Raw genomic sequence first — 23,797 nt, forward strand, 5'->3', positions numbered from 1 at the left:
ATACTGCCTAACGCCCTACAATGTACAGGACAGTCCCCACACAATGGAGGACTATCCAGCCCTCAATGTCATTAGTGCCAATGTTGGCTGAGAAACCCTGCGGTAAACCTATGAAGTAGATAGGATTATTAGCTTCATCTGGCAAACTGAGGCACAGAGAGATTAAGTCACTTTGCCTAAGGTCACACTCATTAGACGGGAGAGCTTGGATTCGAACCCAGGCAGTCCTTCTCCAACATATGGGCTCTAAGCCACTTCACTGTATGAAATAGTGAAGGCCCAAGATGGCTCTCTGGGAAAAATAAACTTCTCTCCTTGGTTTCATCAAATACAAACTTCTAGTGAGCTGCCAGCACCAATGACTGCCTGTTTCTTGATTAGAGAGATAACTTACTATATTGTAAAAGTCACCATCTTCAAGGGACAAGCTAGTAATGCCTATCAAAACTGAAACGGCACCTTCCCCTTGGCCCAGCAAGGGTGAAAAGATGAATGTACAAAGATAATTGTTGCAGTGTTATTTGGAGCAACGAACAGCAACTCTGTAGCAGAGGACAGTTAAATGCTTTGTAAGGGGTCCCAAGTGCAATGGAATATGGAATATTCTTAGCCGTTCAATGAGAAAGAGGTAGATCTTTGCACTGATCCAAAAGGATCTTTAAGACCTGTTGTTAAAAAAAGAAAATAAAAAAGGTGACTATGTGAGGTGATGATGTGTTTATTCACTGGATATGATGATCAGTTCATAATGTCTACAAATATCAAATCATGTTGTATGCTTTAAATACATACAGTTTTGTCAATTATATATCAATAAAACTAGGGAGGGGAAAGACCTGTTGTTAAGCCAAAAAGCAGAAAATTGAAAAATAAAAAAAATAAACAAGTAAATGTATAGAATATTTTCATGGTATATACCAACTTGTGTTAAACCAAAGAGATACATGTGTGAGTATATATATATATGTGTGTGTATATATGTATATTTTTTGCTATGTATAAAGGCAGATAATATTTCTAGTTGGGGCACAAAAAACTGATACTAAGGGACTAGGGAGGAAGAAAACTTATTAGCATATACCCTTTGTCTGAAAATTTATTTTTAAAAATTTATTTTACCATGTACATACATTACCTTTTCCAAAAGTATAACAAAATAAAATGTTAGGAATAACTTAACTTTGTATAGCACTTCATGGTTCACAAACACTTTTATTTGTATTGTTTCCTCTGGCCGGCACCCCCAGAGATAGCAACACCGGAGCAGAGAAGTGGCGTGAGCTACCCAGGGTCACTCCCGACCGACTCCTGCACATGCCGCCTTCCTTGTTTCCCACAGCCAGATCAATTACTGTCTCTACCACTTTAATTTTGTTTTCTTCAACCATGGGCTGCCATTCTCAAGCTCTAGGCAGTAAATCCTGGGTCATAAAGAAATAGAAAAGAATGGCCAGTTTCGGGAACTTTTCACCCCTGCATCTCTTTCTGTCACATTTGTCTTGTTTTCTGCTGAAATACCATATGGGTCAAATATAGAAGCTGCAGAAAGTCCCACCCTTTACATAGAGTCCATCTGTATGTAGTAGGCACTTAATAAACCTGAGTTGATTTGACTTGATAGAGACTAATTCTCAGTTTGTACACGTTTGCTGACGTTGGGCGTGAAATGGCATATGCTTCCTATTCAGACCTGTTAATGGCTACCAGCCACGGGCCCCAATGATGGGGCCAGCATCCCAAGGCCACTGCCTAATGATCCAAGCATTTCTAGGCAGGGAGGGGGACAGCTGAACAACTAGCCTTTCTTACCCACATGTTTCCATCACATGTGGTTTGGGCAGAGTTTGCATTCATCCCTGGATAAAGGTCACTTCTCTTCCAGTCAGTAGCTTGTGATGTGGCCTTGTAGGCATTTGGGAAAGTGTCCGTCTAGTTTATCAAAGACACTGGAGTCAAGAAATCACGCGGGGCCTCCTGGGGAGCTACGGTTAGTCACCAGCCTTCTGTGGGCTTGAAGGAGGTTGGAGTCGAGGCCCTGTGAGAGTTGGTTTCACTCTCTTTTGACCAGGTGTTCTCAATTCTCTTCCATTGCTCTTGTGGCTCATTTCTGTCCTCAGAGGGTCAATACAGGATAAGTCTTTATGCAGCAATAAGCAAATGCTAGGCTTCTGGTTTCCTGAAAATAACTTGGAAATCCTGTTACTGTCATTTCTAATGATCTTGACACATGAATTTTTTAAAATTATAGAAGCCTTTTTAAGAACATCCTGAATATTTGTGTATCAGTATTTGTTGTGTAACTAACCACCCCCAGTGTAGTGGCTTAAAATTTTTATTTCTAAAAATTCTGTGGGTCGCCTGAAAAATTCTTTCATTCTATGCTGTCTCAACTGGGGTTGGATAGTCTAGGATGGCCTACTGACGTGTGGCAGTTGGTTCCATGTCAGCTGGGGACAACTGGGCTACATGTCTCTAATCATCCAGTAGGATAGCCTGGGCTTAGTCACGTGGTGGTGGTCCCAAGGTTCCCAAGAGAGCATCAAGAGGACAAGCCCCAAGGCACAGCCACTTTTCACGTCTCTCCTGGTGTCACATTTTCTGGTGTCACATTTTCTAATGTCACATTACCCAAAGCAAGACACATGGCCAAGCCCAGATTTGAGGACTTGGGACGAAGAGTCCATATTTCTTCATGGGATAAGCTGCAAAATCACTTTGCAAAGGATGGACATGTGGGGAGCAAAGAATTGGGATATTTGAAAACCAACTGCAATTTTTTTTTTTTAAATAAGATATCTCCCAATATTCAGAAGGAAGCTGAGAAGCCTCTTTTTAACAATCTAATGACTTTCAAACCTCCAGTTGTTGGCCATCTCACTCAGAACTGCTAGAACCATTCTGAGGAAAACAGCACCAGGTGTAGTTTCTGCAAAGCTGGTCGTGATGGTTAATTTTACGTGTCAACTTCACTGGGCCACAGGATTCCCAGCTGTCTCATTAAGCATTATTTCTGGCTGTGTGCGAGTTTTTCCAGGAAAAAATTCACATTCGCATTGGTAGAATCAGTAAAGCAGATCGCCCTCCCCAGTGTGTGTGGACCTCATCCAACTCATTGAGAACCCGAAGAGAACAAAAAGGCAGAGGAAGGGAGAACTCTCTCTCTGCCTGACTACCTGAGCCGGGACGTGGGTCTTACACCATCGGCACTCTTTGTTCTCAGGCCTCTGGACATGGAATAGAACCACACCCCCAGCTTCCCTGGGTCTCCATATTGCAGATGACAGACTGTGGGACTTCCTAAGCTCCATAATCAAGTGAGCCAATTCCATATATAAACATAAATATATCTAAATATACATACATGTATATACATGTGTGTTTGTATCCTATTGGTTGTGCTTCTCTGGAGAACCCTAATAGACTGATTCTCCGGAAATGCAATCGCATGACCTTGGGAAGGTCATCCTCATTATTCTTCGACAGTGAGAGCTGCACTAGATGTTCTTGAGCTGCAGAGGACCTTTCAGAGGTTCAGCTGCAGGGAAATGAAGGAAAACAGGCCACATGTCAAATGGCCCTAGCCCTGCTTATAGAGATAAGACGGCCAGGCATGGGGCTGAGATTTTCAGCTTTCATCCAGATTTTTGGCACGGTCTGTGAGTCTGTGATTTTCAACTTTTCCTCCTCGTAGGCCTGATTAAACCCTTTGATCTCATTTTATTGGGCAATATTATTACACCACTTTACAAATACACCATTTATGCCAGGCTAACCTCAAAAGCCTTTCTTTCCTCCATTCCTTGAAGGGCATTCATGGTTAGCAGAACACTCAACAGTACTAGATTTTAAATGGAGGAGAAGGCATATAGTAGGTGCTTGTAATGTTCAAACAAATGAAGGCCAGGAAGGGAGGAAGGAGAGAGAATGAGGGCAAATGACTGAAGAGACTCTGTTAACTTGGGGTCTTTCTGACGATGTCCAACCTGGACTATTCTTTCAACAGCTTTGTGGAGGTATAATTCACATTCTATATAATTCACCCATTGAAAGTGTGTACAATTCAGTGGGTTTAGTACATTTACAGAGTTGTGTAACCATCCCACAGTACATTTCATCATCCCAAAAAGAGATCCTATACCCATTAGCAATCACTCCCATTCCCACCTTCCCTAATCTTTCCGCCAATCTACTTACTCCTCTCCTCCTCCTCCTCCTCCTCCGTGATCTCAGGTTCATTCACACTGTTGTGCAACCATCGCCACCATGAATCTCCAGAACCTTTTCATCATCCCAAACTGAAATTCTGTACTCATTAAACACTAACTCCCCCTTCTCCTCCCCCAGCCCCTGGTAACCACTGCCCTGCTTCCTACCTGTATGAATTTGACTACTCTAGGTAGCTCATATAAGTGGAATCACACTGCATTTGTCTGATTGTGACTGGCTTCTTTCAGTTACCATGGTGTTCTCAAGGTTCATCCAAGTTGTATCTTGTGTCAGAATTTCCTTCCTTTTTTTCAGACTGAATAGTATTCCATTGTATTGATATACCAGTTTAACTTAGGCTGTTTTATACTAAGCTTTGGGATTTGTTTTTGTAGACTGACCTCTAGTACCTGAGTAATGGACTCATTTACACTCTTAGGCTGAGCTTACCCCTGTATTCCCCATGCTCTTGAGAAAGAGAAAGGCAAGAAACTGTCAGGAAGGGAGAAGTAGTAACAGAATAAGTGGGATGCCTGTGTCTGTGTGTCTGCCTCAGGGCCATGCCCTTCTGGCCTTTCACACCTACATCTTAAAGAGGCCATAGGTGTTCTAGCATTCAGCGCACTGAGTGTTCTCTGTTTTGCAGACAGACCAGAAGTGACTGAGGTGAGAGGCCCTCCCACAGTGGCAAAAACCAGGCTTGGCTGGTGCCAGCTTGGCCTGTTGGGAAAGCCCTAGGTAGGCAGGAACTGAGAAGGTAGATTCATGTAACTTCTCAACCCCCAACCAAAGCCCAGCATTCATGAGTTGCTACAGCTCAGGGAACAGCCTCTTTGTATTGCATTTGGAGAGGCTGACCTAAGGATTATGCAAGGATGATCACATACTGTCAATTGTTCTTTAATCCTGACACCCAAGTTCATTTCCATTGGGTGTCCCCCCCCCCTCTATTTTATACTAATATTGGAGCAGAATGACCAGAATCATACAGTAACCATAACCTGCCTTTTTCACTGCAAATGATAAGGGAGCGCCAAATAACAGAACCAGCTTCTACCAGGAGTTCATCCAACAAATAAGAGTTGATATATATATATATATTGGTATTTATTCTGTGCCAACTCCTCTTCTAACTACTTTAGATAGATTGTCATTTAATATTCACAACCCACTCTTTTTATTTTTCATTGTGGTAAAATATACAGAAAATTTACCATTTTAATCCTTTTTAAATGTACAGTTCTGTGACATAAAAGTACATTCACATTTTTGTGCAATCAGCACATCTCAGTGAATTTAACCTCCAAAAGGCATTTATTTCCAACTTCAAATTGTTCAAAGGCCAAGCCTTACTAGAATGAATGAAAGGCAGAAACCTAGTTCCCCCCGCTTTGCATTTTTTTTAAAGAAAAATCAAATGCAAGATTTTGACTCTGTTGGTCTGAGATAATTGGGTAATTAATGGACACCTCTAAAAGCTATCTTGCCACTTCACACTCACTAGGGTGGCCACATTCAAAACAATGGACAGTAACAAGTTTTGGCAAGGCTGTGGAGTAACTGGAACCCTTGCACACTGCTGGTGGGAATGTAAAATGGTGCAGCTGCTTTAGAAAGCAGTTCGGTGAGTTCCTCAAAAAGTTAAATATAGAAGTGTCGTATGATCCAGCAATTTCATTTCTAGGTGTATACCCCCCAAAATTGAAAACAGGTACTCTAATATATGTGCATCCATGTGCATAACAGCACTATTCACGATAGCCGGAAGGTGAAACAACCCAAATGTCCATAACTGGATGAATGTACGAACAAAATGTGGTATATCCATACAACAGAATATTATTCAGTCACGAAAAAGAATGACATTCTGATACATAGCACCATGGGTGAACCTCAAAAAACTTGTACTAAGTGAAAGAATCCAGACACAAAAGGCCACATATTATATGATTGCATTTATATGTAATGTCCAAAATAGGCAAATCCAGAGACAGAAAGCAGATTGGCTGTTGCCAGGGCTGGTGGGGCGGGGGTGGGGAGAGAATGAAGAATAACTGCTAAATGGGGGGGTGGTTTCCTCATGGGGTGATGGTGACGAAAGTGTTTTAGAACTAGATAGAGATAGTGGTTGCATAACATTGTAAATATACCAAATGCCACTGAATTATACACTTTAAAATGGTTAATTTTATGTTACGTGAATTTCACTCCAATTCAAAAAACTCTTGGCTTCATGTTAGATCCTGTAATTAGTACAACTTTGACTTTCATTATGAAATAGCATTTTTGCAAAGACTCGGTGATAAAAAGGATTATTGTGCCTCTGTAGAGAATGCAAAGTACAAAATTTCTAGGGCAGAAGGGAGAGAGCAGGGTTCCAAGTCAGAGAGGAAACTCCATTCATCTTATGCTACGTCTTCTTCTGGTAAATATATACTACTAAAATCTGGGACTTAATTATTAAATTTAGCTTCTCTTCCTTTGAAATATCTTCCCCGCCTATCAGTTTCTCACCCCCAGGGTACTGTCTAGAGCACTCACTGTTGGCTTCTCACCAGCGACCAGTCTTCCCTTTCTCCCGAATACTGATTTTGTTCAGGCATCTCTCTTCTCCCAAACAGCCCTGAGCCTCAAGAGAGCTTTAGCCCGGCCCCAGAAATCATTAATCTTAGGATAACCCACTCCACAGGGATAACCATGTGACCTAAATCTCATGAATGAGATGTTAGGGGGAAGCTTGACTAGTTGTGTGGTGGTTAAAAAATGTGCCCACAAATTCTCTGATATGCCTCCTTTTAAGAAGTGGAGTTTAATTCTAGTCCCCTTGTAATGGCTGCACTTAGTGACAAGCTTCAAATTGAATACGGCATAAGTGATGGTGCGTTGCTTCCAAGACTAGGTTATTTAAAAAAATTGACTTTCATCTTGTGCTGGAAGTGGCACTCTTCCACTCTTGCTGTCTTCCTCAGACAGCTCACTGTGAGGGAGGCCAGCTGCCATGTCATGAGGACGCTCAGGCAACTTCGGGAGACACCCATGTGGTAAAGAACAACAGTCTCCTGCAACAGCCAGTGAGGAACTGAAGCCTGCCACCATGAGCTTGCGAGTGAGCTTGAGAAGAAGAGATGTCACCCCTGGACAAATCATTCCCCTCTTCCCATATAAGGCAGGACGCTCAGTTTCAAGTGGCACAAAAACCTAGCACAAACTGGCTCAGGACTATGTAAGACTCAGGGATACAAACGATGTTATTGGGACTTAGTCCCTCTCCATCTCTCAGCTCTATTACCATCCGTGTTGACTTCGTTCCCAGGCAGGATATCCTTATGTGATAGCAAAGATGGCCCCTTACAGCTCCAGGCTTCCATTTGACCAGCTCAGCAATCCCAGAATAGAGGATTCCAGCAAAACTCCCAGGGCCAATGCTCATTGGGCAAAACTGTGTCACATTCTCTTTCATTAACCTATCACTGGAGCCAAGGAATTAGAACATGCTGATTGGCCAGGCCTGAGTCACATGACTACGTCCAGAGTAGGGCCGGCCTATGGACCAAGGAGTAGTAGAAGGACAGTGTCCCCAAAGGAAAACTGCACTTTAAAGGAGAAAGTGAAAGCAACAGGTCACCTAACTCTCAGTGTCTCTTACTGCTTCCTGTAAACCTGCCCAAGTCTCCTCCAACCAACAAACAAAACAAAACATTCTGCATCTCCCTTGGCTTCTAATCACTCTCCTTCCCTTTGCTGCCAAACTTCTAGTCTACACTGGCTGCTCCATTTCCTGATTTTTTGTGCCCTCTTCTGTCCTGAATAACAAGATTCCCAGCCCCACCTGTCCACTCAAAGTGCTCTAGCAGTGGTCACCAATGACCCAATGCCAAGTGCAGTGGCTTTTTTCCATCCTATCTTGATTAGCCACCACCCTACTCAAACACATGAAATCCCGGCTGGGAATCCCCTGACATTCTCAGGGTTCACCAGGCACTTCCTCCTGTCCGTTCTTTAACTCCTGCTGTTTGCTCTGATGAAGGACCCTGGCCCACCCCTCTCCACCTGCCAGTGTCCTTACTTTAATTTCAAGGGTTAGCTCAAAAGGCACTTCTCTTTTGTGGCTTTCCTTAACCCCCACAACCAGGCAGAATGAAGTGCACCCTTTCTCGTGTTCCCAGAGCATAGCATTTTATGGTATTGAACAGTAGTAGCTGGTATACATATCTGATCACTTGTTCGACTGTGAAATCTTTACAAAGAGGGACTTTTGCTTGGTCATCTTTATTGCCTCAGCCCCTAACACATAACTCATGGCACTTACTAGGGTGCAAAAATATTCACTGAATCCAACGACGACTGGAGAAATCCGTTAAGGTTTTTTAAAGTGTCAGTTGGTAGTGGGATGGTCTTACGGGGCACGTCGGCTGTTTCATCGGCCTGGCCACTTGTTTGCAAAGCAGCTCCCTTCCTTCCACTGGGGAGCTCCCCTTCCCTACACAAGGTGGTTGTGAGCACAGCTGCCTGGCACACAGTGCTCTAGCGCACGGCATAGGTCTGATCAAGCAGAGCCAGAGCGACGGTTCCAGGTAGAGGCATGTAGCCCAGTCTGGGCTAAGAAGAATCAAGTCCTAAGCTTTTTACAAGGAGGCTGGAGAGAGCAGGCGCCAGTGAGCTGGAGCTGCGCCCCCTGGAGGAAGCCAACCTGGAAGAAAGACTGAGCTCTGGGTGGTGAGCGAGCAATGCGCATGGGGGACAATAGTCCCAAAGGCCAACCCCACCCCTGGACTTCTCTGGGTGAGAGCTAAGCAATTCCCTTTTTGCTTTTATCGGTTGGTGCTGGATTTCTGACACTTGTGCCTCAATGACTCTTCGCTAACACAGGTTTTAACTGTGTTAAGACTATATGGTCTAATGCTCTGCACAGTGTAGAGACCAAGCAATGATAATGCCCTGATTTGTCTCCTTTCACCTCTCCTGCCCTTCTTTTGATAGACCTGGAGAATGCTAGTAGTGCTTAAATGATAAAGGTTTATTTACAACGTGGATTAGCTGTCTGGAGGTAAGCAATTCCAAGGTTGGTTCACTGATTCAACTATGTCACCAAGAACCCAGATTCTTTCTTTCTGCTCTGCCATCTTCAGCATTTAGCAACATTGTCCCTCTGGCTCACAAAATGGCTGCTGTGACACCAGACACAGGCATTCTGAGAAGGAAGGAAGGAACCAGGAGCAAAAAGCACTTCCTCATTTTCACCTTTTTTAATTTCAGGGGGTAAAATCTTTTCCAGAACCCTTCAGACTTCCCTCTCCAACTTATTGGCCAAAATCGAGTCATGAGACCATCCCTGACCAATCTTTTGCATAGGGGAATAGGATTGGTATGATTGGTTAAAACTAATCATGATTCATCTCTTTGATAAGAATGCAGCCCAACTGTCTCAATGTCTACCCTCTCTGAGGTTCTGGGATGGGGAGCCCCATCCTGTCTTGGGAGTGGAATCATGGCTGGCCTCATGGAACATGAGAGAAAGTCTCTTGGGAGTGCTTCTGGCCCAGGCCTTTCGTAAGGTTGTTGAGCTGCTCATCTAACTGATCTAGAACTTGACCTACCTTCCATTCTTGCCCTATGAGATAATAAATCTCCTCAATCTGGGAGCCATGCTAAATTGAGATTCTGTTACTTGCAGCTGAAGGCATTGCACAGATAAATTCCTCCAAATCATGCAGAATTTGCTTGAGGCAATACTCTCCAGACTTGTCTTAACACTTCAAAGACAGAGGCCACAGGGCAGGCCAGCCCGCTCTGTCCTTCCAAGATCATTCCAAAGTCCACCCATGCCACCTTGTCCTTAAAGCCATTCCTGGCATGCTCAGTCATAATCATCCTGCTCTCTTCTGAATCCCTCAGGCGTTTTGTGCATTCTTCTCGCTGCCCTTTCCAATTCATCCAGCAAGTGTTTAAAACCCTATACATTCCAGGGGATGTGTTAGGTGCTAGCATTGTACAGGTGATGATGCCCCTTACCTGCCTTCAGTCATGCAAAATCTGCTTGGTTTTACTTTGGCTTTTGTTCATTCCTTCATCCTTCCCAACAGTCCTGAGCTGAGGGGCTTCTCTGGGCCAGGCCTTGTGCAGATGAAGAAGAATAATCCATGCTTTCAAAATGCATGCCATCTAGCCGGGGGAAGAGTGACAGAGATAAGCACAGGGGCCACCAAGGAGCAGGACGGGAGCCACTAACAGCATGAGGGAGAGTAGGGGTAGACAAAGTGCTAACACGGGGACCACCAGTTGTACCCACTGAACTAAGCTCAGCACTAGCTCCTTTAATCCTCCCAACAGTCTTGTGAGGGGAGGACATTATCCCCATTGTGCAAAAGATGAAAGCAGTGCTCAGAGATGTCAAGTCACTTTCCCCAGATCACACAGCCAGGCAGTAGCAGAGCTGGGATCTGAACCCAGGCAGGCTAACTCCAAGCCTGGGCACAAACCTTTGCACCACACTGCCTGTGTAGGCTCAGTGGCATACTTGCCAGGTCTCTGCTCACAAGGAGAGGCCTGGAGCGGATCTTTTCCTCACAGCCTTCAGGAGGAACCAGCCCTATACACATCTTGATCTCAGACTTTTGGCTTCCAGACTGCGAGACAACAATTTTCTGCTGTTTAAGCCATTCACCATGTGGCACTTTTTATGGTGGCCCTAGCAAACCAATGTACCATGTAAGCCTTAAGGCAGCTGCGAAGAAATACAGAAGGGGAGTAGTGTGAGATGAGATTTGAAAGGCAGGTCAGGGCCAGATCACACATGACCTTGTACACTTAGTTAAGACTTTGAATTTTACGCTAAGACCCAGGAAAAACATTAGTAGGTTTTATAACTGTCTTAAGCAGTGTTTAAAGTTAGGCTGATGGCATGGAAAAGAGTACCTGTCAGAGGGAACAGAAACAAAGACCAGTGTGTTAGTTTCCTAGGACAGCGAAGTGCAAACTGGAGGCCTTAGAACAACCAAAGATTCTCTCGTGGTTCTGGAGGCCGGAAGTCCGATTAAAGCATTTTTTTTGCAAACAACCGACCATGGAGGCATTCCCCAACTATCCTAACCTAAAAACAGCCCTGCCCTCCTATCCCTTTAAAGCACCATGACACTTTTCTTTCTAGCCATACCATTAGCTGAAATTTGTTTGTTTTTAGGATGGCAATGACTAGGACTGTTATATTTACTGCTACATACCCCCAGAATCTAGACAGTATCTGGCACCTAGTAGGCCCTCAAGTAATTACTGAAAGAACAAATAAAGCATATCAAAACAATATGCATAGAAAATACTGGAAGAAACATACGAAAGTGCTAATGATTTCCTCTGTGAAAATAAGGATGCTTTTAATTTTCCTCTCTACATTTTTTCTAGTTTAAAAATAAAACATCCTACTTTGGCGGAGAAGATGGAAATGTTCTACATCTTGATTTTGGTAGTGATCACAGCTGTATACAATTGTCAAAACTCATCCAACTGAATGTTTGAGAGCTGCATTCCATTATGTTAATTATATCTCAAAAATAAAAATACAAATAATATAATTGTGGATTTAAAAAGATAATGCTCTTGCTATTATTGTTTTATAGCATTTAAAACATAATTGTAAACAGGATAAATGGAAATAAGCAGAAATGAGTTATGTAACACAAAATAGGTATTGGATCTAGATTATAAATTAAATTTGACTTGTTATATTTTTTTATTTTAAAGTAGAGAAAGTTCTTGAAACATTTGCACACAGCACACACACACCAGTTTATACCTGCCAAATTAACACTGCTTTACGATATCCCCCAGTAGTTTATAAAAATTTTGTTCTAGGTTTTCTCGCTCCCCTATTTATTCTGTAATAAATTGAAGCCACAAATAAAGCTGATCCCTCCAGAATCCAAAGTTTCCGGGTAGCCTGTTTATGCTTCTTTGACTGTGCCTCTGGGGGCAGTAACTGAGTCTATAATCTCAAAGAAAGGACTCCTTAGAGCCTACACTGTTTTGTTCCAGAAGCAACTTTTCCAGCTGAAGAAGCACCTCGGCTTCCATGAAGCTCTATATAAAAGAACTGAGATGTCAGCTTAAATGGTTGGTGTGGACTGGGCCCCAAGCCTCTCAGGGTGAAGGGGCCACGATGGGCATTGTAATGAAGTGATTTCCCAAAGTCAGCCCTTGAGTGCAGTGGGGAAAGGCACTTTGGCGTTGTTCTCTCCTTCCTGTATCAGCTCTGGCTCAGGCCCCGGTGAAGGGGGAGGGAGGGCAGTGAGAAGTGAGAAAGCGTGAAGAGCAGGATGGGTGTACAGGACGGTATACCTCCCAGGTGTGTTCTTAACTCAGTACTCACCTGCCGAGTTCAGCAGAGTACTGAGTTTCAGAGTACCGAGTTAAAGCAACCACCAAACTGGAACTGGGAGCTGTGTCCTTTCTGCTCCCAAGTTGCAGAGCTAGGGGCGCACTGGAGCAGTGAGGAGCCCAACCTGAGGGTCAGACAGTGCTGAGATTGCACTGCCCTAATCAAGTAGGTATCAGTGGGTGCTGGTAGAGTCCTGAATGGTCTCCCACTGAGCCTTGGCTTCCTGATTTGTAAAATGTGGTAACTCTACCTACCTCGCATGCTGGTGCTGAGGAATGAATGAAACAGTACATGGCAAGCACTCAGCACAGTAACTGTTGTTCGGTAAATGGCTCAAAATTCAACAGATGGGGGCTAGCCTTGGAGTCAAACGCATCAAGAAAGGGACAGGACTTGCCTCTGCCTTTGACTCTCAGCAAATGCAAGGTGCCTCTATCGACTCTGGGTCCCACCAAATCACACAGACTTTGGGTCTGCCCTCTGGACGGCCTCCTTGGGGTTACCAGCACTGGAGAAGAGGTCTCTCATAGGAATATTCTAGGTTTTTCCTAGTCCACCTGGGTTCACGCAAGCGAACAGTAATCCAACCACGGTTCTTTAGCATCAATTACCTCTCTTTCCAGAAGAATGTTATCTCAGAAGGTGCAAAGAAAAGTGGTTTTAGAGAGTTCACCAAAAAGGCAGCTCTCTCCTGAGATGAGGGAGCCTGGTGTGGGTTCTTTTTCGAGATGATTCTGCTTCTGGAAAGCAGTGGAACATTTACAACTGTGAGGGGCAGAGGGGCTGCAGGGAGAGAAGAACCCAGCATGTAGGGGGAAAGGCGCAGGAGAGAGCTTTAGTCTTGCTTTGGCCCATCAGAGCCAGGAATCTCGCCAAAGGGAGAGTGTAGGGTTGGCAGCAAGCGAGAGATCCTGTGTGGACTTTTAGGAAAGATTTTGGGCCACAGCACGAGGCCTCCTCCATCGGGGCCAGGAGAGTTCTGGCAGCAGCCCCCAGCCCAGGCATGTTCCCACATAATTGAAGTCGAATGTGCTGGGGGAAGGGTGGCCAGAGGAGGCCTCTGGGTTCTTCCTGGCTGCAGAATCTCAGCGTTCTGCAGTTGGCCCTGTTTGGGATCAGAGCCAGTTAGTGTTGGTTTTCTGCAGCATGAAAACAAATGCAATGAAGCTGTTTTCCTGAGGCCCGCATCTTGAAAAAGAGGATTTTGATTTTTTTCCCCAAGGACAGGTGGGGCGGGGGAGGTGGGGGAGTTGTGATGTGGCTCTTCTATTGCTGTCCTTTTTGCAAACCCTTCCGGGCTCAGTTTCCGTGTAAGCACAAACTAATCAGTTAGCATGTGAGTGGGCACAGCTATGACGAAAGTTAAGTCTTCCACAAAAGATAATTTCTGGAGAATGCTGCTGGAGGACCCTCTGGCTGCGTGTGATAAGTCATAATTTGCTTGTTTTCCACTGGAATGTTTCCAAGAGAGCAATTCTCCTTACTCCTCCTAAAATTTTCCATTTACTCTTCTTCACTTCTAGGTCTTTCTGTGATCTGTCCTTCTGCCCAGAAACTAGTTTATGTTTCTTTTCAGTTAGCGTCTGAAGTCTTTTCGTGCTAGGCATCATGTTAATAATGTAAAGTGATACAGGCAAGTTTTCTCGAATGGTGGAAACGCCTCATTCTTTAAATGGCACCCGACTTCTCCCAGTCCTCTAGGGATCATCTGAACTTTTGGCCCATTGGGTCAGAACCAAGGGATTGAGAATTTCGAATCAGGAATTGATACGGCTACAGGGGTCTCAGTGGGCTCTTCCTTTTTAAATGAGGAAACAAATGTACGAGATTTGCTGTGGAACCTGCGGTTCTTCAGGGCAAAAAGACATCTCCCCAGCAGCCAAGCCAGGAATGTTTTTCTTGTTTGATATTTATGCTCAGTGCTAGAGGTTTATTTTCATCTTTTGAAAAGAATTGCACCATCAGTCATATACCAGGGTCGATTTATCCTAGGTATTGTAAACTTTCATGTTCTAAGACTTGCAGGTGATTTTACTCTTTGATTGACTTCACCCCCTGGACAAACCTCTCCACATTTATTTTAAGAGGCCAGATCAGAAAGGAGTCTTGGGTCAGGGATTTAGAACACAGTCTGAAAAGAAGCAAAGCGGCTTTAGTTCACTTAGTGTGCTTGGTAATTAGCCTTGGAGTAACAAATGTTATCTGCACCAGCACAGCCCTGTGCCAAGTACCAAAACCACATTTTCCAGATGATTCCAGTGAGAAGTTTTTGACCCGAAGCAATTCAACATTAGGCCCCAAAGACCACAATCATCTTGTTTAAAACAACAGACTGTTCATCCCTCCCTGGCCTTCTTTAATGCAGCAGGAATGCAAAATCCAGATTAAGAACCAACTGCAGAGCCCCTTTCATGCTCTCCTAAGCTTCCAGAATTACAGTGAGACTGCTCAGTTCCCAAAGTGGACTAAAATGATTCTAAAATCGTGTTGGCTTTTGCAAATACAGCTTTCAAAATTAATGTTTGATGGAACCTCTTACTGTAAGTGAGCATTCTGGGGAGGGCACATTGAGTTTCAGGGATGCAAGGTAAGAAAGATACCATTAAGTAGTAAATGCTTACTATCTTTTAAAAATGAAGAGTGTAAAGAAGTAGATTATGACATTAATCAGGATAGAGGCCACAACCTATCCCTAACCCCCCAAAACAAATAAAAAAATAAAAGAAGCCTTATATAACTTCCCTGATATCCCTTAATGCACAAATGCAAAGAATGTCTTTTCATTTGCTCCAAGCTGACTGAAGGGGAAAAAAAAAAAATCAACTTGAGAGGACACATTTGGCTTTGGCTCTGGGGTAAAACTCGGGATTCCGGAAGAAAAAAGGTTTTCTCCCTATTACTACTTCAATCTTTCATTTAAAAATTTTAACTTTAAAAGCTCCATCTGTTGGTGAGGCCACTATGTAGATATTCTAGGACTCTTATTTCAGAAATTGTCACAGGCAAGAATGAACTGGCCATCAGCAGGGGCCTGCCAGAGAACACGTGGTGGTTTCCTGAGTTTGCCTAAGGTGACAGCCAGGTCTTTGAGTGGTTCAGATGTCCCTTGGTGCCATCAAGGAGCAGGAGTCAGGTCTTAAGACTCATGAAAAACTTACTTCCCTTCTGCTGCCAAGAAAGAAGTACGGCAGCAGAATCACCATGACAGCTATTTCAGCTTTATCCTGGAGAAAATGAAATAGCTTTCCTTCAATGTTGTGAGAGTGACTTTCCTTTTTTAGATAAGCCCATGGACCTCATCACATGAGCCAGAATTTGCCACCAGCACAAGCGATGTGGCACCGGGCACCAGAGCCAAATCTTAAGGACAGTATTTGTAGCCTGTGGATCTTGACTGTAGGATGAGGGGTTTCCAAGTGATGACAGACGGTCGTTCTGTTGTGAGCTGCCAAGTTCTCCACTCTGCTGGCTGGCTGGCTGTTTAAGAGTTTCTCAGCCCTTGAGATGAGGACGGCTTCTCTGTGCCAGCGAGGAGGAGATGGTTGCTTCCATGCTTTATCTTACCTGGTGCATCCTAACAAGTCACATTTGTGACAGTTTCCAAAAATAAAACAATCTCAGCAAGGCGTCAGGCCTGGAAAAAAGGCTCAGGTGTATAAATTGATTGCTTTTAATTTGCAAAGAGTTGTCCCTGAGTCTTCTCCTACCCCAAGCCTCAAACTTCAGATATTTTTTCCTATTTTGTATCTGTTCAGGTACATATTAATTTGGGAAGTTGGAGCAAAGGGGCAGAAAGATGAATAATCTAGCTGCTCACTGTATTGTTGCGAGGTTGATTTTTATGCTGCTTTTAAAATCCGGACTAGACACTTTCTGAGATTATTTAGATACAAGTTCCCAAGCAAACGTCGATCAGAGATACACACACTTCACATGGGGCAGAATCATTTCAAAGTTCGGTTACTTTAATGCAATTTCTTTGTTCAAGGTAGTAGAGATATGTTAAGTGGTTCATTTCCATCCTAAAGAAAACACTAACAGCTTGTATCTTATGTAATTTTGTCAAATTCAAACATGACTCTTTGACCATTTTCTAAAAAAACATTTTTTTACATATCTTGATAAGATCTTTTTCCTGCAACATTTAAAAAAAACCTTCAAGTAGTTTGGAAACATTTGCCTATTTGCTCATTCCTCTGGGCACAGCCTTTCAGGACGTTTATCCCATCTCTACCCAAAATTGGTGTTCTCCGGGCTGGTGGTAGGGCTGCTTGATGGAGGTGATCATAGAGAAATGAGGAGCAAGCAAGCTTTGTAAATTGCTTCTAATTCTCTTAATTAGTATGCTACAATCCACCTCAGCTGCTGCAAGGTCAGACATGCAAGACAAGTACTTGGCCAAAAAAGCAGGATTCTAACTAGTGTAAAAATAGATTTTAAATAAAATAGAATCTCTATAGGAAAGAGAATTCGGTTATGCTTTACATTCCCACTCTTGCTCTAAGGTATCTGTGTATATAAGTCCAAGGAGGACTTACAGAGTTGGTCTGCCCTAAGTAAAAACTGAGAATGTCTGAGTACATTCATTTTGCAAAGTTACAGGTAAGGTTCTTTGGGAAATGCTGCAGCACATCCCACAACATGGATGGTGATTAGCGATACAGTTGGTGTGCTAACCAGTAACTTGTAAGACATTAGGTCAATGGGGATGAGGCCCAATACAGGCTAAAAAACAATTCTGAAATGTGATCATTTGAACTTTGGCTAATTATAAAGCAGAAAACAAACTCATCATTTAACAGTATGTCTTGTTAATCTATCCAGCTCCCTCTTTTGGAAGCTAAATTCCAACGGCTCTTACTTGAATTTTGCTCAGTTACTGCATATTACAAATTATTTGACGTTTGTATTTATAGAGAAAGTACAAGCCTCTCTGTTGGCCCACAACAAGCATTACATGACTGTTTTAAAGGGGACTCTGTTAAAATTTGAATTTCCTGATTTAGAAACAGCCTTTGGTTATATCTTGAAAGCGTAATTGAAAATCTGCCCAAGCTCCCTCTAGCCGCAACCTGAACATGCAGCCCAATCATCTGTAAACATTCAGAAAATACTGATTCCAGCAAAATACACAATCGGCTAGTCAGAAGCCTCACTCTACATTTTCCCATGGGTGATGCGTCAACCTGCTTATTCTTGCTAGATGCTAGGAAAACCACTATGAGATCTCAGTCTTGGAGCCACCATTAAGCATCCTTCATATTTGAGGTTCATAGTGAAGTGCAGAGTCATCAAAAATAAACAAAGTGAGAACATTATTTTTCCTACACTGGGTCTACTCAGTCTGCTGTTTGTTTTTCCTGGCTCTCCCTAGAGCAAGAAGATATGGCTGCTGGAGACAAGCCAGTGCCTGGTTTACAGGCCCCGCCTCTTTCATATAACATTTGACCAGTTCTTCAGTTCCCCAGAGGCAGGAGGGATGACAATGATATGAGACTAATGCTAGGGAATTTTTGTAAATCCTCAATAGCCAATACAAACCTCTAAGGCAGTTGCTATGACCTCAGGGAGGTATGATGCTTTAGTGCTAGGTGACTTTACCTACTGACCCCAGAATGAATGTCAAATAGACCAACTCAATAAATACAACAGAAAAATGCATTGCAGATTTGGGGCATCTATCAAATAGAAAGGCAAAATGGTCATTAGAATGTCTGAGGTTAGTGAACTATTATGGTTGACAAAAGCAGCCACTTTTCAAAACACTGCCCATTTCCATCGGCTCTCCTAGTCATCAGCCCTCTGCATTCATTACACCACACACTAGCAAATGAAAGACCCAAACAAATGCAGCTTGATCCTCACTTGTACTTATTTAGGGCCCACCCTCACAATTAGCTGAAGGCCCCAGCACACCCTCGCTGTGCCAGGGAAAAGTCTCAGGGACACCTGTTTCTCTGAAGGTCACTTGCCCCTCTTGCTTCGGCCCTTTCTGGAGGGCAGCTTCCCACTGCCCCCCGAAGAGGCGGGGCTCGAGGCCGAGGCCATGGCAATGTTGATCTGTCCCTCCTGGATTTCTTGCCGGGTCTCAGCAGGCAGGTGATTGATCTTCTGCTGCGTCTCCAGGTAGAACATGACGTCACGCAGCTGCTCCTGGATCTCAGTGATCTGCAGATCCTTCTGGTCACATGTCTCCTTCAAAACCCTCTCCTCCTCCTTCAGCTTGTTCTGCAGGAGGATCTGATTGTCTCGCAAACACTTGTTCATTTCCTGCTCCTCTTTGAGCTCTGTGGTGAGTTTGGCTACTTTTGTGTTTAGCTGAGTGCACCTTTTGCAAAACAAAGGAAGACAAAAGCACGTTTTCATTTGCTGACATAGTCCCCTTTCTGCTCTGGGATTGAACAGAGGAGTCATGACCTCAGAATCCATTTAGAGCGAACTCCTCCCTCCCATGGCCAGGGAGACCGGTTTGCCACCATTGCAACAGCAACACAAAGTAAGAATTTTGCTCTAGTTAACCCAAGTGTAGCTTCAAGACGATTATTTTTTAAGCCCAGAAATTTTTCCATAGCAGAAATTATTGTGATTCATGGTAAAACTTCCACTGCTTCTCTGTTTTGCAGTCAGTGGTTAAACAGGTGGCTTAGAGATGACAGCTATAGTAAAGAAGTTATGAGGATAACTGACTTTCTTGGAGAGTCAAGTAATCTGACCTCATTGCATTTGCTGGAAAAAGGTTTTCAAGGATAGGGATTCTCTATTCTTGATGCTCAATCTTACTCACAAATAAAGAATCACAAATTTAAACACCATTTTTATGTGACAGAATGCCAAAGAGCTCACATGTGAGAAAGGAGGCAGCCCCGCACACTGGCACTGAAGTGTGAACTGGAACAAATTCTCTGGAAGTCAAGTTGGTGATAACTAGAAAGTCAAAATTTCACATGCCCTTTGACATAGCTATTCTACTTTTAGGAACTTATCCTATAAAATAGATATACTCAGGACTGCACTGAAAGGCACATGGAGAAAGATGCTCATTGCAATGCTGTTTATGGTAGTGTAAGACTTGAGACAACTTAAATGTCCACCAATAGAGAACTGGTTAAAATTATTATGGGACCTCCACACAACGGAACACCATACAGCCATTACAAAGATCAAGATAGATCTAGGTGTGCCAGTATGAAGTCTCTAAAACAGAGTAGAATACCTAATATTACTCTAATTTTGTTGAAAAAAAGAATTCCTGTAATAGGAATAAAAATTTTGAGAAAAAAAGGTAATGTATGTGAGATGCTTCTATAGGTACAACAAAAATCTGGAAGAGGGAATATTCACTAGGAAATATTCATCAAGGCTAACCTCTAGATAGCAGGATCTAAGGGATCAAAGATAACTTCCTGTTTTAACTTTTTAATTTTTTAATACAGTTCAATTTGTTAGGGTGCTGAAAGTATAGGAACATTTTTTATTTTTATTTCTATTAATGTATTGTTTTTACAACAGTTAAAAAAAAACCTTTGATGAAGAGTTTCTATTTGGGGTGATGAAAAATTGTGGAAACGGATAATGCTGATAGTTGTACAACACTGTGAATGTGCTTAATGCCACTGAACTGTACACTTAAAAATGGTAAAATGTCAAATTTTATATTATATAGATTTTACCACACACGCACACAAACACTATCTAAACATAATCCAATTTTTGACAATGGGGAAAATGGGTGAAGGGTATTTGGGAACTCTGTCACTATCTTTGTACCCTCTGTAAATCTCAACTTACTTCAAAATAAAAGATCTATTAAAATAACTTTTAAGGAACAATTATCCCCTTAAATTTATTTTTATCCATTTGTCTACAAGTTAAAATCTAATTATTTCTGTGAGTAGAACTTAACCCAGGAAGGCAATTTCAATCAGTTGCAACTACCTTCCCAAGTAACAGTAGCAGAGTATATTCTTGCCATGCTGTTCATGAATTTTCTGCTCCATATTCAACATTTTTGGCCTTTAATTCATAACCAAGACCAGAACACATGTCATCTCCAGCTTAGACACTGTCTCTTTCCTAAAGGCCAGTCCTCGGCCACCATGGCTCAGAGAAGCTACAGGCTCTGGGCACAGGGAAGCTGCTTTCTACAGACACAACTGGAAGATATTCACGCACACCGTCAGCACACAGACATGAGAAGAGGACACCGCATTCCACGCAGCATCCCTCTGGCATGAATGAAACATCGAGTTTTTTAATAAACGGGAAGTCACGGTAAATTTGTCCCAAATATAGAGAGACCCTTGAAAAACTGGTGATACACACACTTGAAAATAAGTGTTTCCATAGGAATGAGGGAAGCTGCCAGTTTATGGAGCCTGTTATGATAAAATAGTTAAGTTAAAAAATAGACCAATTATACTTACTTTCTTTCCACAGACTGCTTTTCTTTTAGAAGATCGTTTAGTCTGTGCTCCAGATTGTCGCATTTCTCAATTGTTTCTTTAAATTTGGTCTTCATGTTGTTAATCTGAAAGAGCAAACAGAGATCAGTTTAATTTTGCAAAGAAAAAGTTGTGTGGTCTTTGGGGCTAACCTCACAATTTTTTCTTCAATTACCTGTATATAACTTTGACAACTCAAACTCAGAAAAAGTAAGATAATCATTTTAAAGAATTCCTGTAATAGGAATAAAAGATTTGAGTAATCCTTTTTTTCTTACTATTTCTCTATATCTGGATGAACGAGGATCAGGAGCTGTTGAATCTCAAGTGAAATTGCTACCCCAGTTTTTTGTTTCCATTTTCATAAAATATCTTTTTACATCCCTTTACTTTTAGTCTGTGTGTCTTTCAATCTGAAGTGAGTCTCTTGTAGGCAGCCTAGGTAAGGGTCTTGTTTTCCTATTCATTCTGCTCCCCATGACTTTTAACAATTTTATTAAAACATGAGACAATTAGTTGCTCATATTTACAGTACAATTCAATGAATTGTTTTCATAGCTGGTCTACAATATATTAGTTTATTATACAGCATAATGATATCTACATAATTCAGTTATCGCCCCAATAAATCTAGTACACCTCTCTGTCCCCTTATTTATTACGATATTATTGACTATATTCCTTATGCTATATTTTATATCTCCATGACTACTTTGTAACTACCCATTTGTATTTCTTAATCTCTTTGCTTTTTCAAACCAACCCCCCAACCCCTCCTACCTAGTAACCCTCAAAATATTCTCTGTATCTATGAGTTTCTGTTCTTGTTATTTTGTTTAGATTCCACATGTATATGAAATCATATGGCATTTGTCTTTATCTGACTTACTCCATTCAGCACAATACCCTCTGGGTCCATCATGCAGCACTGTTTTCCATCTCCTTACTTTTAGACTGTGTGTGTCTTTTAATCTGAAGCGAGTCTCTTGTAGGGTCTTGTTTTCTTATCCATTCAGCCATCCTATCTATTGGAGCACTTAATTCTTTTTCATTTGAAGTACTTGTTAATAGATATGTAATTATTGCCATTCTTTGTTCATATTTTTGATACGTATTTTTCCTTCTTCTTAAAGAAGTCCCTCCAACATTTCCCGTAATACTGGCTTGGTGGTGATGAACTCCTTTAGCTTTTTATTGTCTAGGAACTTCTTTATCTGTCCTTCCAAATGGCTCTAAATGAGAGCTTTGCTGGATAAAGTAATCTTGGTTGTAGATCCTGGGTTTTCATCACTTTGAATATTCTGTGCCAAGCCTTTCTGGCCTGCAAAGTTTCATTTGAGAAAGAAATCAGCTGCCAGTCTTATAGGAGCTCCCTTGTAGGTAAGTGCTTTTCTCTTGTTGCTTTTAAGATGCTTTGTCTTTAATCTTTGGCATTTTAATTATGATGTGTCTTGGTGTGAACCTCTTTGAGTTCATCCTTTTTTGGGACTCTCTGACCTTCCTGGGGTTGTATGTCTATTTCCTTCACCAGATTAGGGAAATTTTCTATCATTATTTCTTCAAATAGTTTTCAACTTCTTGCTCTCTCTCTTCTCCTTCTGGTACCCCTATCATACGAATGTTGCTATGTTTGATGTTGTCCTATAGGATTCTTAAATTACCTTCATTTTTAAAATTATTTTTTCTTATTTCTGTTCTGATTGGGTGTCCTCTGCTACCCTGTCCTCTATCAGTGCTTCAAACTTCTGCTTCATCTCCCCTGTTGATTCCCTCTAATATATTCTTCATCTCAGATACAGTATTCTTCATTACCAACTGGTTCCCTTTTATAAATTCCATCTCAATTTTTACGGTTTTTTATCTCTTTAAGTTCTGAGTTCATCTACTCTTCTCCTAAGTTCACCGAGCACCTTTATAACTAGTGTTTTGAACTCTGCATCAGGTAGATTGCTTGACTCTAGCGTGGCTCTGTGTAGTAGGTGTCTGTCCAGTGGCACAGTCCTGAGAGGGAACCATTGGCAGACCAAGTTTAGCCCCAGCCCGTGCCCCTCTGGGTCCACCTAGTAAAATTAAGCAAGCAATCCCCAGATGGCTAACCTTATAGCTGCCTCAAGAGGTCACGCCAGAAACTGAGGCCAGGTGCCACCAATGTGGGGCTTGGAGCTGCTCAGCAAGGGGCACAGGGCACACTGTGGACGCCACAGGATGTGGCTTTGGTAGGGTCACGAGTTGGGAGGGGTGGAGTTTCAGGGACTCCTCTGGGCAGAGCAACCTCTGTTATCCAGTCTGATGACATCTCAGCTATGGCAGCGCCTGTGTCCACACTGGGAGTGGGGAGCGCTCAACAGAGTAACTATGGCTACTGCCAGCATGTCTGCCTGGGAGAAAGCCTCACCTCCAGCCCTTGCACCGAAGCCCAACAAATGGGCCTCCCCCCTTCCCCCACCCCGGTATGTTGGTGGTGCCCCTCTGAACAGCCAGCTTGGAGCCAGAGTTCAAAGTGAGTGAGTCCATCACCAGAAAAGTTCAGTCGCAGTCATGGCCCCTTTAAGAAGAATGTCTTCACCTGCCGACTGCAACTGCTGCAGCCTCTATCTCATTCAGCTCTGTGGGACTGGGCAACCTCACTTCTCCACTATCTCCTGTTATTGCATGGTGATTTCTTTTTTTCCTCCCTAGTTGTAGTGCCTCCGTTCATCCAAACCCCAGGCCACTTTGCTTGCTGTTTGTTCTGTGGTTTTGTCACAACTCTGGTGTGGTCCCAATAAAGATGTACAAA

The 23,797-nt window shown here is 42.7% G+C and overlaps 1 protein-coding gene and 1 long non-coding RNA gene across 4 annotated transcripts in view; one reads left to right on the plus strand and one right to left on the minus strand.

Moving 5' to 3' along the window:
* Nucleotides 1-23,797, plus strand: part of LOC107513259 — a 39,130-nt gene that overhangs the window by 5,369 nt on the left and 9,964 nt on the right. The window contains exon 1 of one of the 2 annotated variants that reach the window (XR_001597508.2): nt 18,903-20,848. The exons of the other annotated variant lie outside the window; for it this stretch is intronic. This is a non-coding gene — a long non-coding RNA (uncharacterized LOC107513259). Of the gene's footprint in view, nt 1-18,902; nt 20,849-23,797 lie in introns of those variants that run through there. 2 annotated transcript variants of the gene reach the window in all.
* LOC107513255 (BRCA1 associated protein) overlaps nt 8,904-23,797 on the minus strand; it is a 38,143-nt gene continuing 23,249 nt past the window's right edge. The window contains exons 11-12 of one of the 2 annotated variants that reach the window (XM_036220781.1): nt 21,001-21,104; nt 8,904-10,368 (exon numbers count right to left, since the gene is read on the minus strand). In XM_036220781.1, coding sequence (XP_036076674.1) covers nt 10,353-10,368; nt 21,001-21,104 — 120 coding nt within the window. In that variant the 3' untranslated portion in view covers nt 8,904-10,352. Of the gene's footprint in view, nt 10,369-16,521; nt 18,906-21,000; nt 21,105-23,797 lie in introns of those variants that run through there. The other variant, XM_016149722.2, reaches the window with a different exon arrangement.

This window comes from Rousettus aegyptiacus, unplaced genomic scaffold (assembly GCF_014176215.1).
Source record: "Rousettus aegyptiacus isolate mRouAeg1 unplaced genomic scaffold, mRouAeg1.p scaffold_m13_p_5, whole genome shotgun sequence".
NCBI lineage: Eukaryota > Metazoa > Chordata > Mammalia > Chiroptera > Pteropodidae > Rousettus > Rousettus aegyptiacus.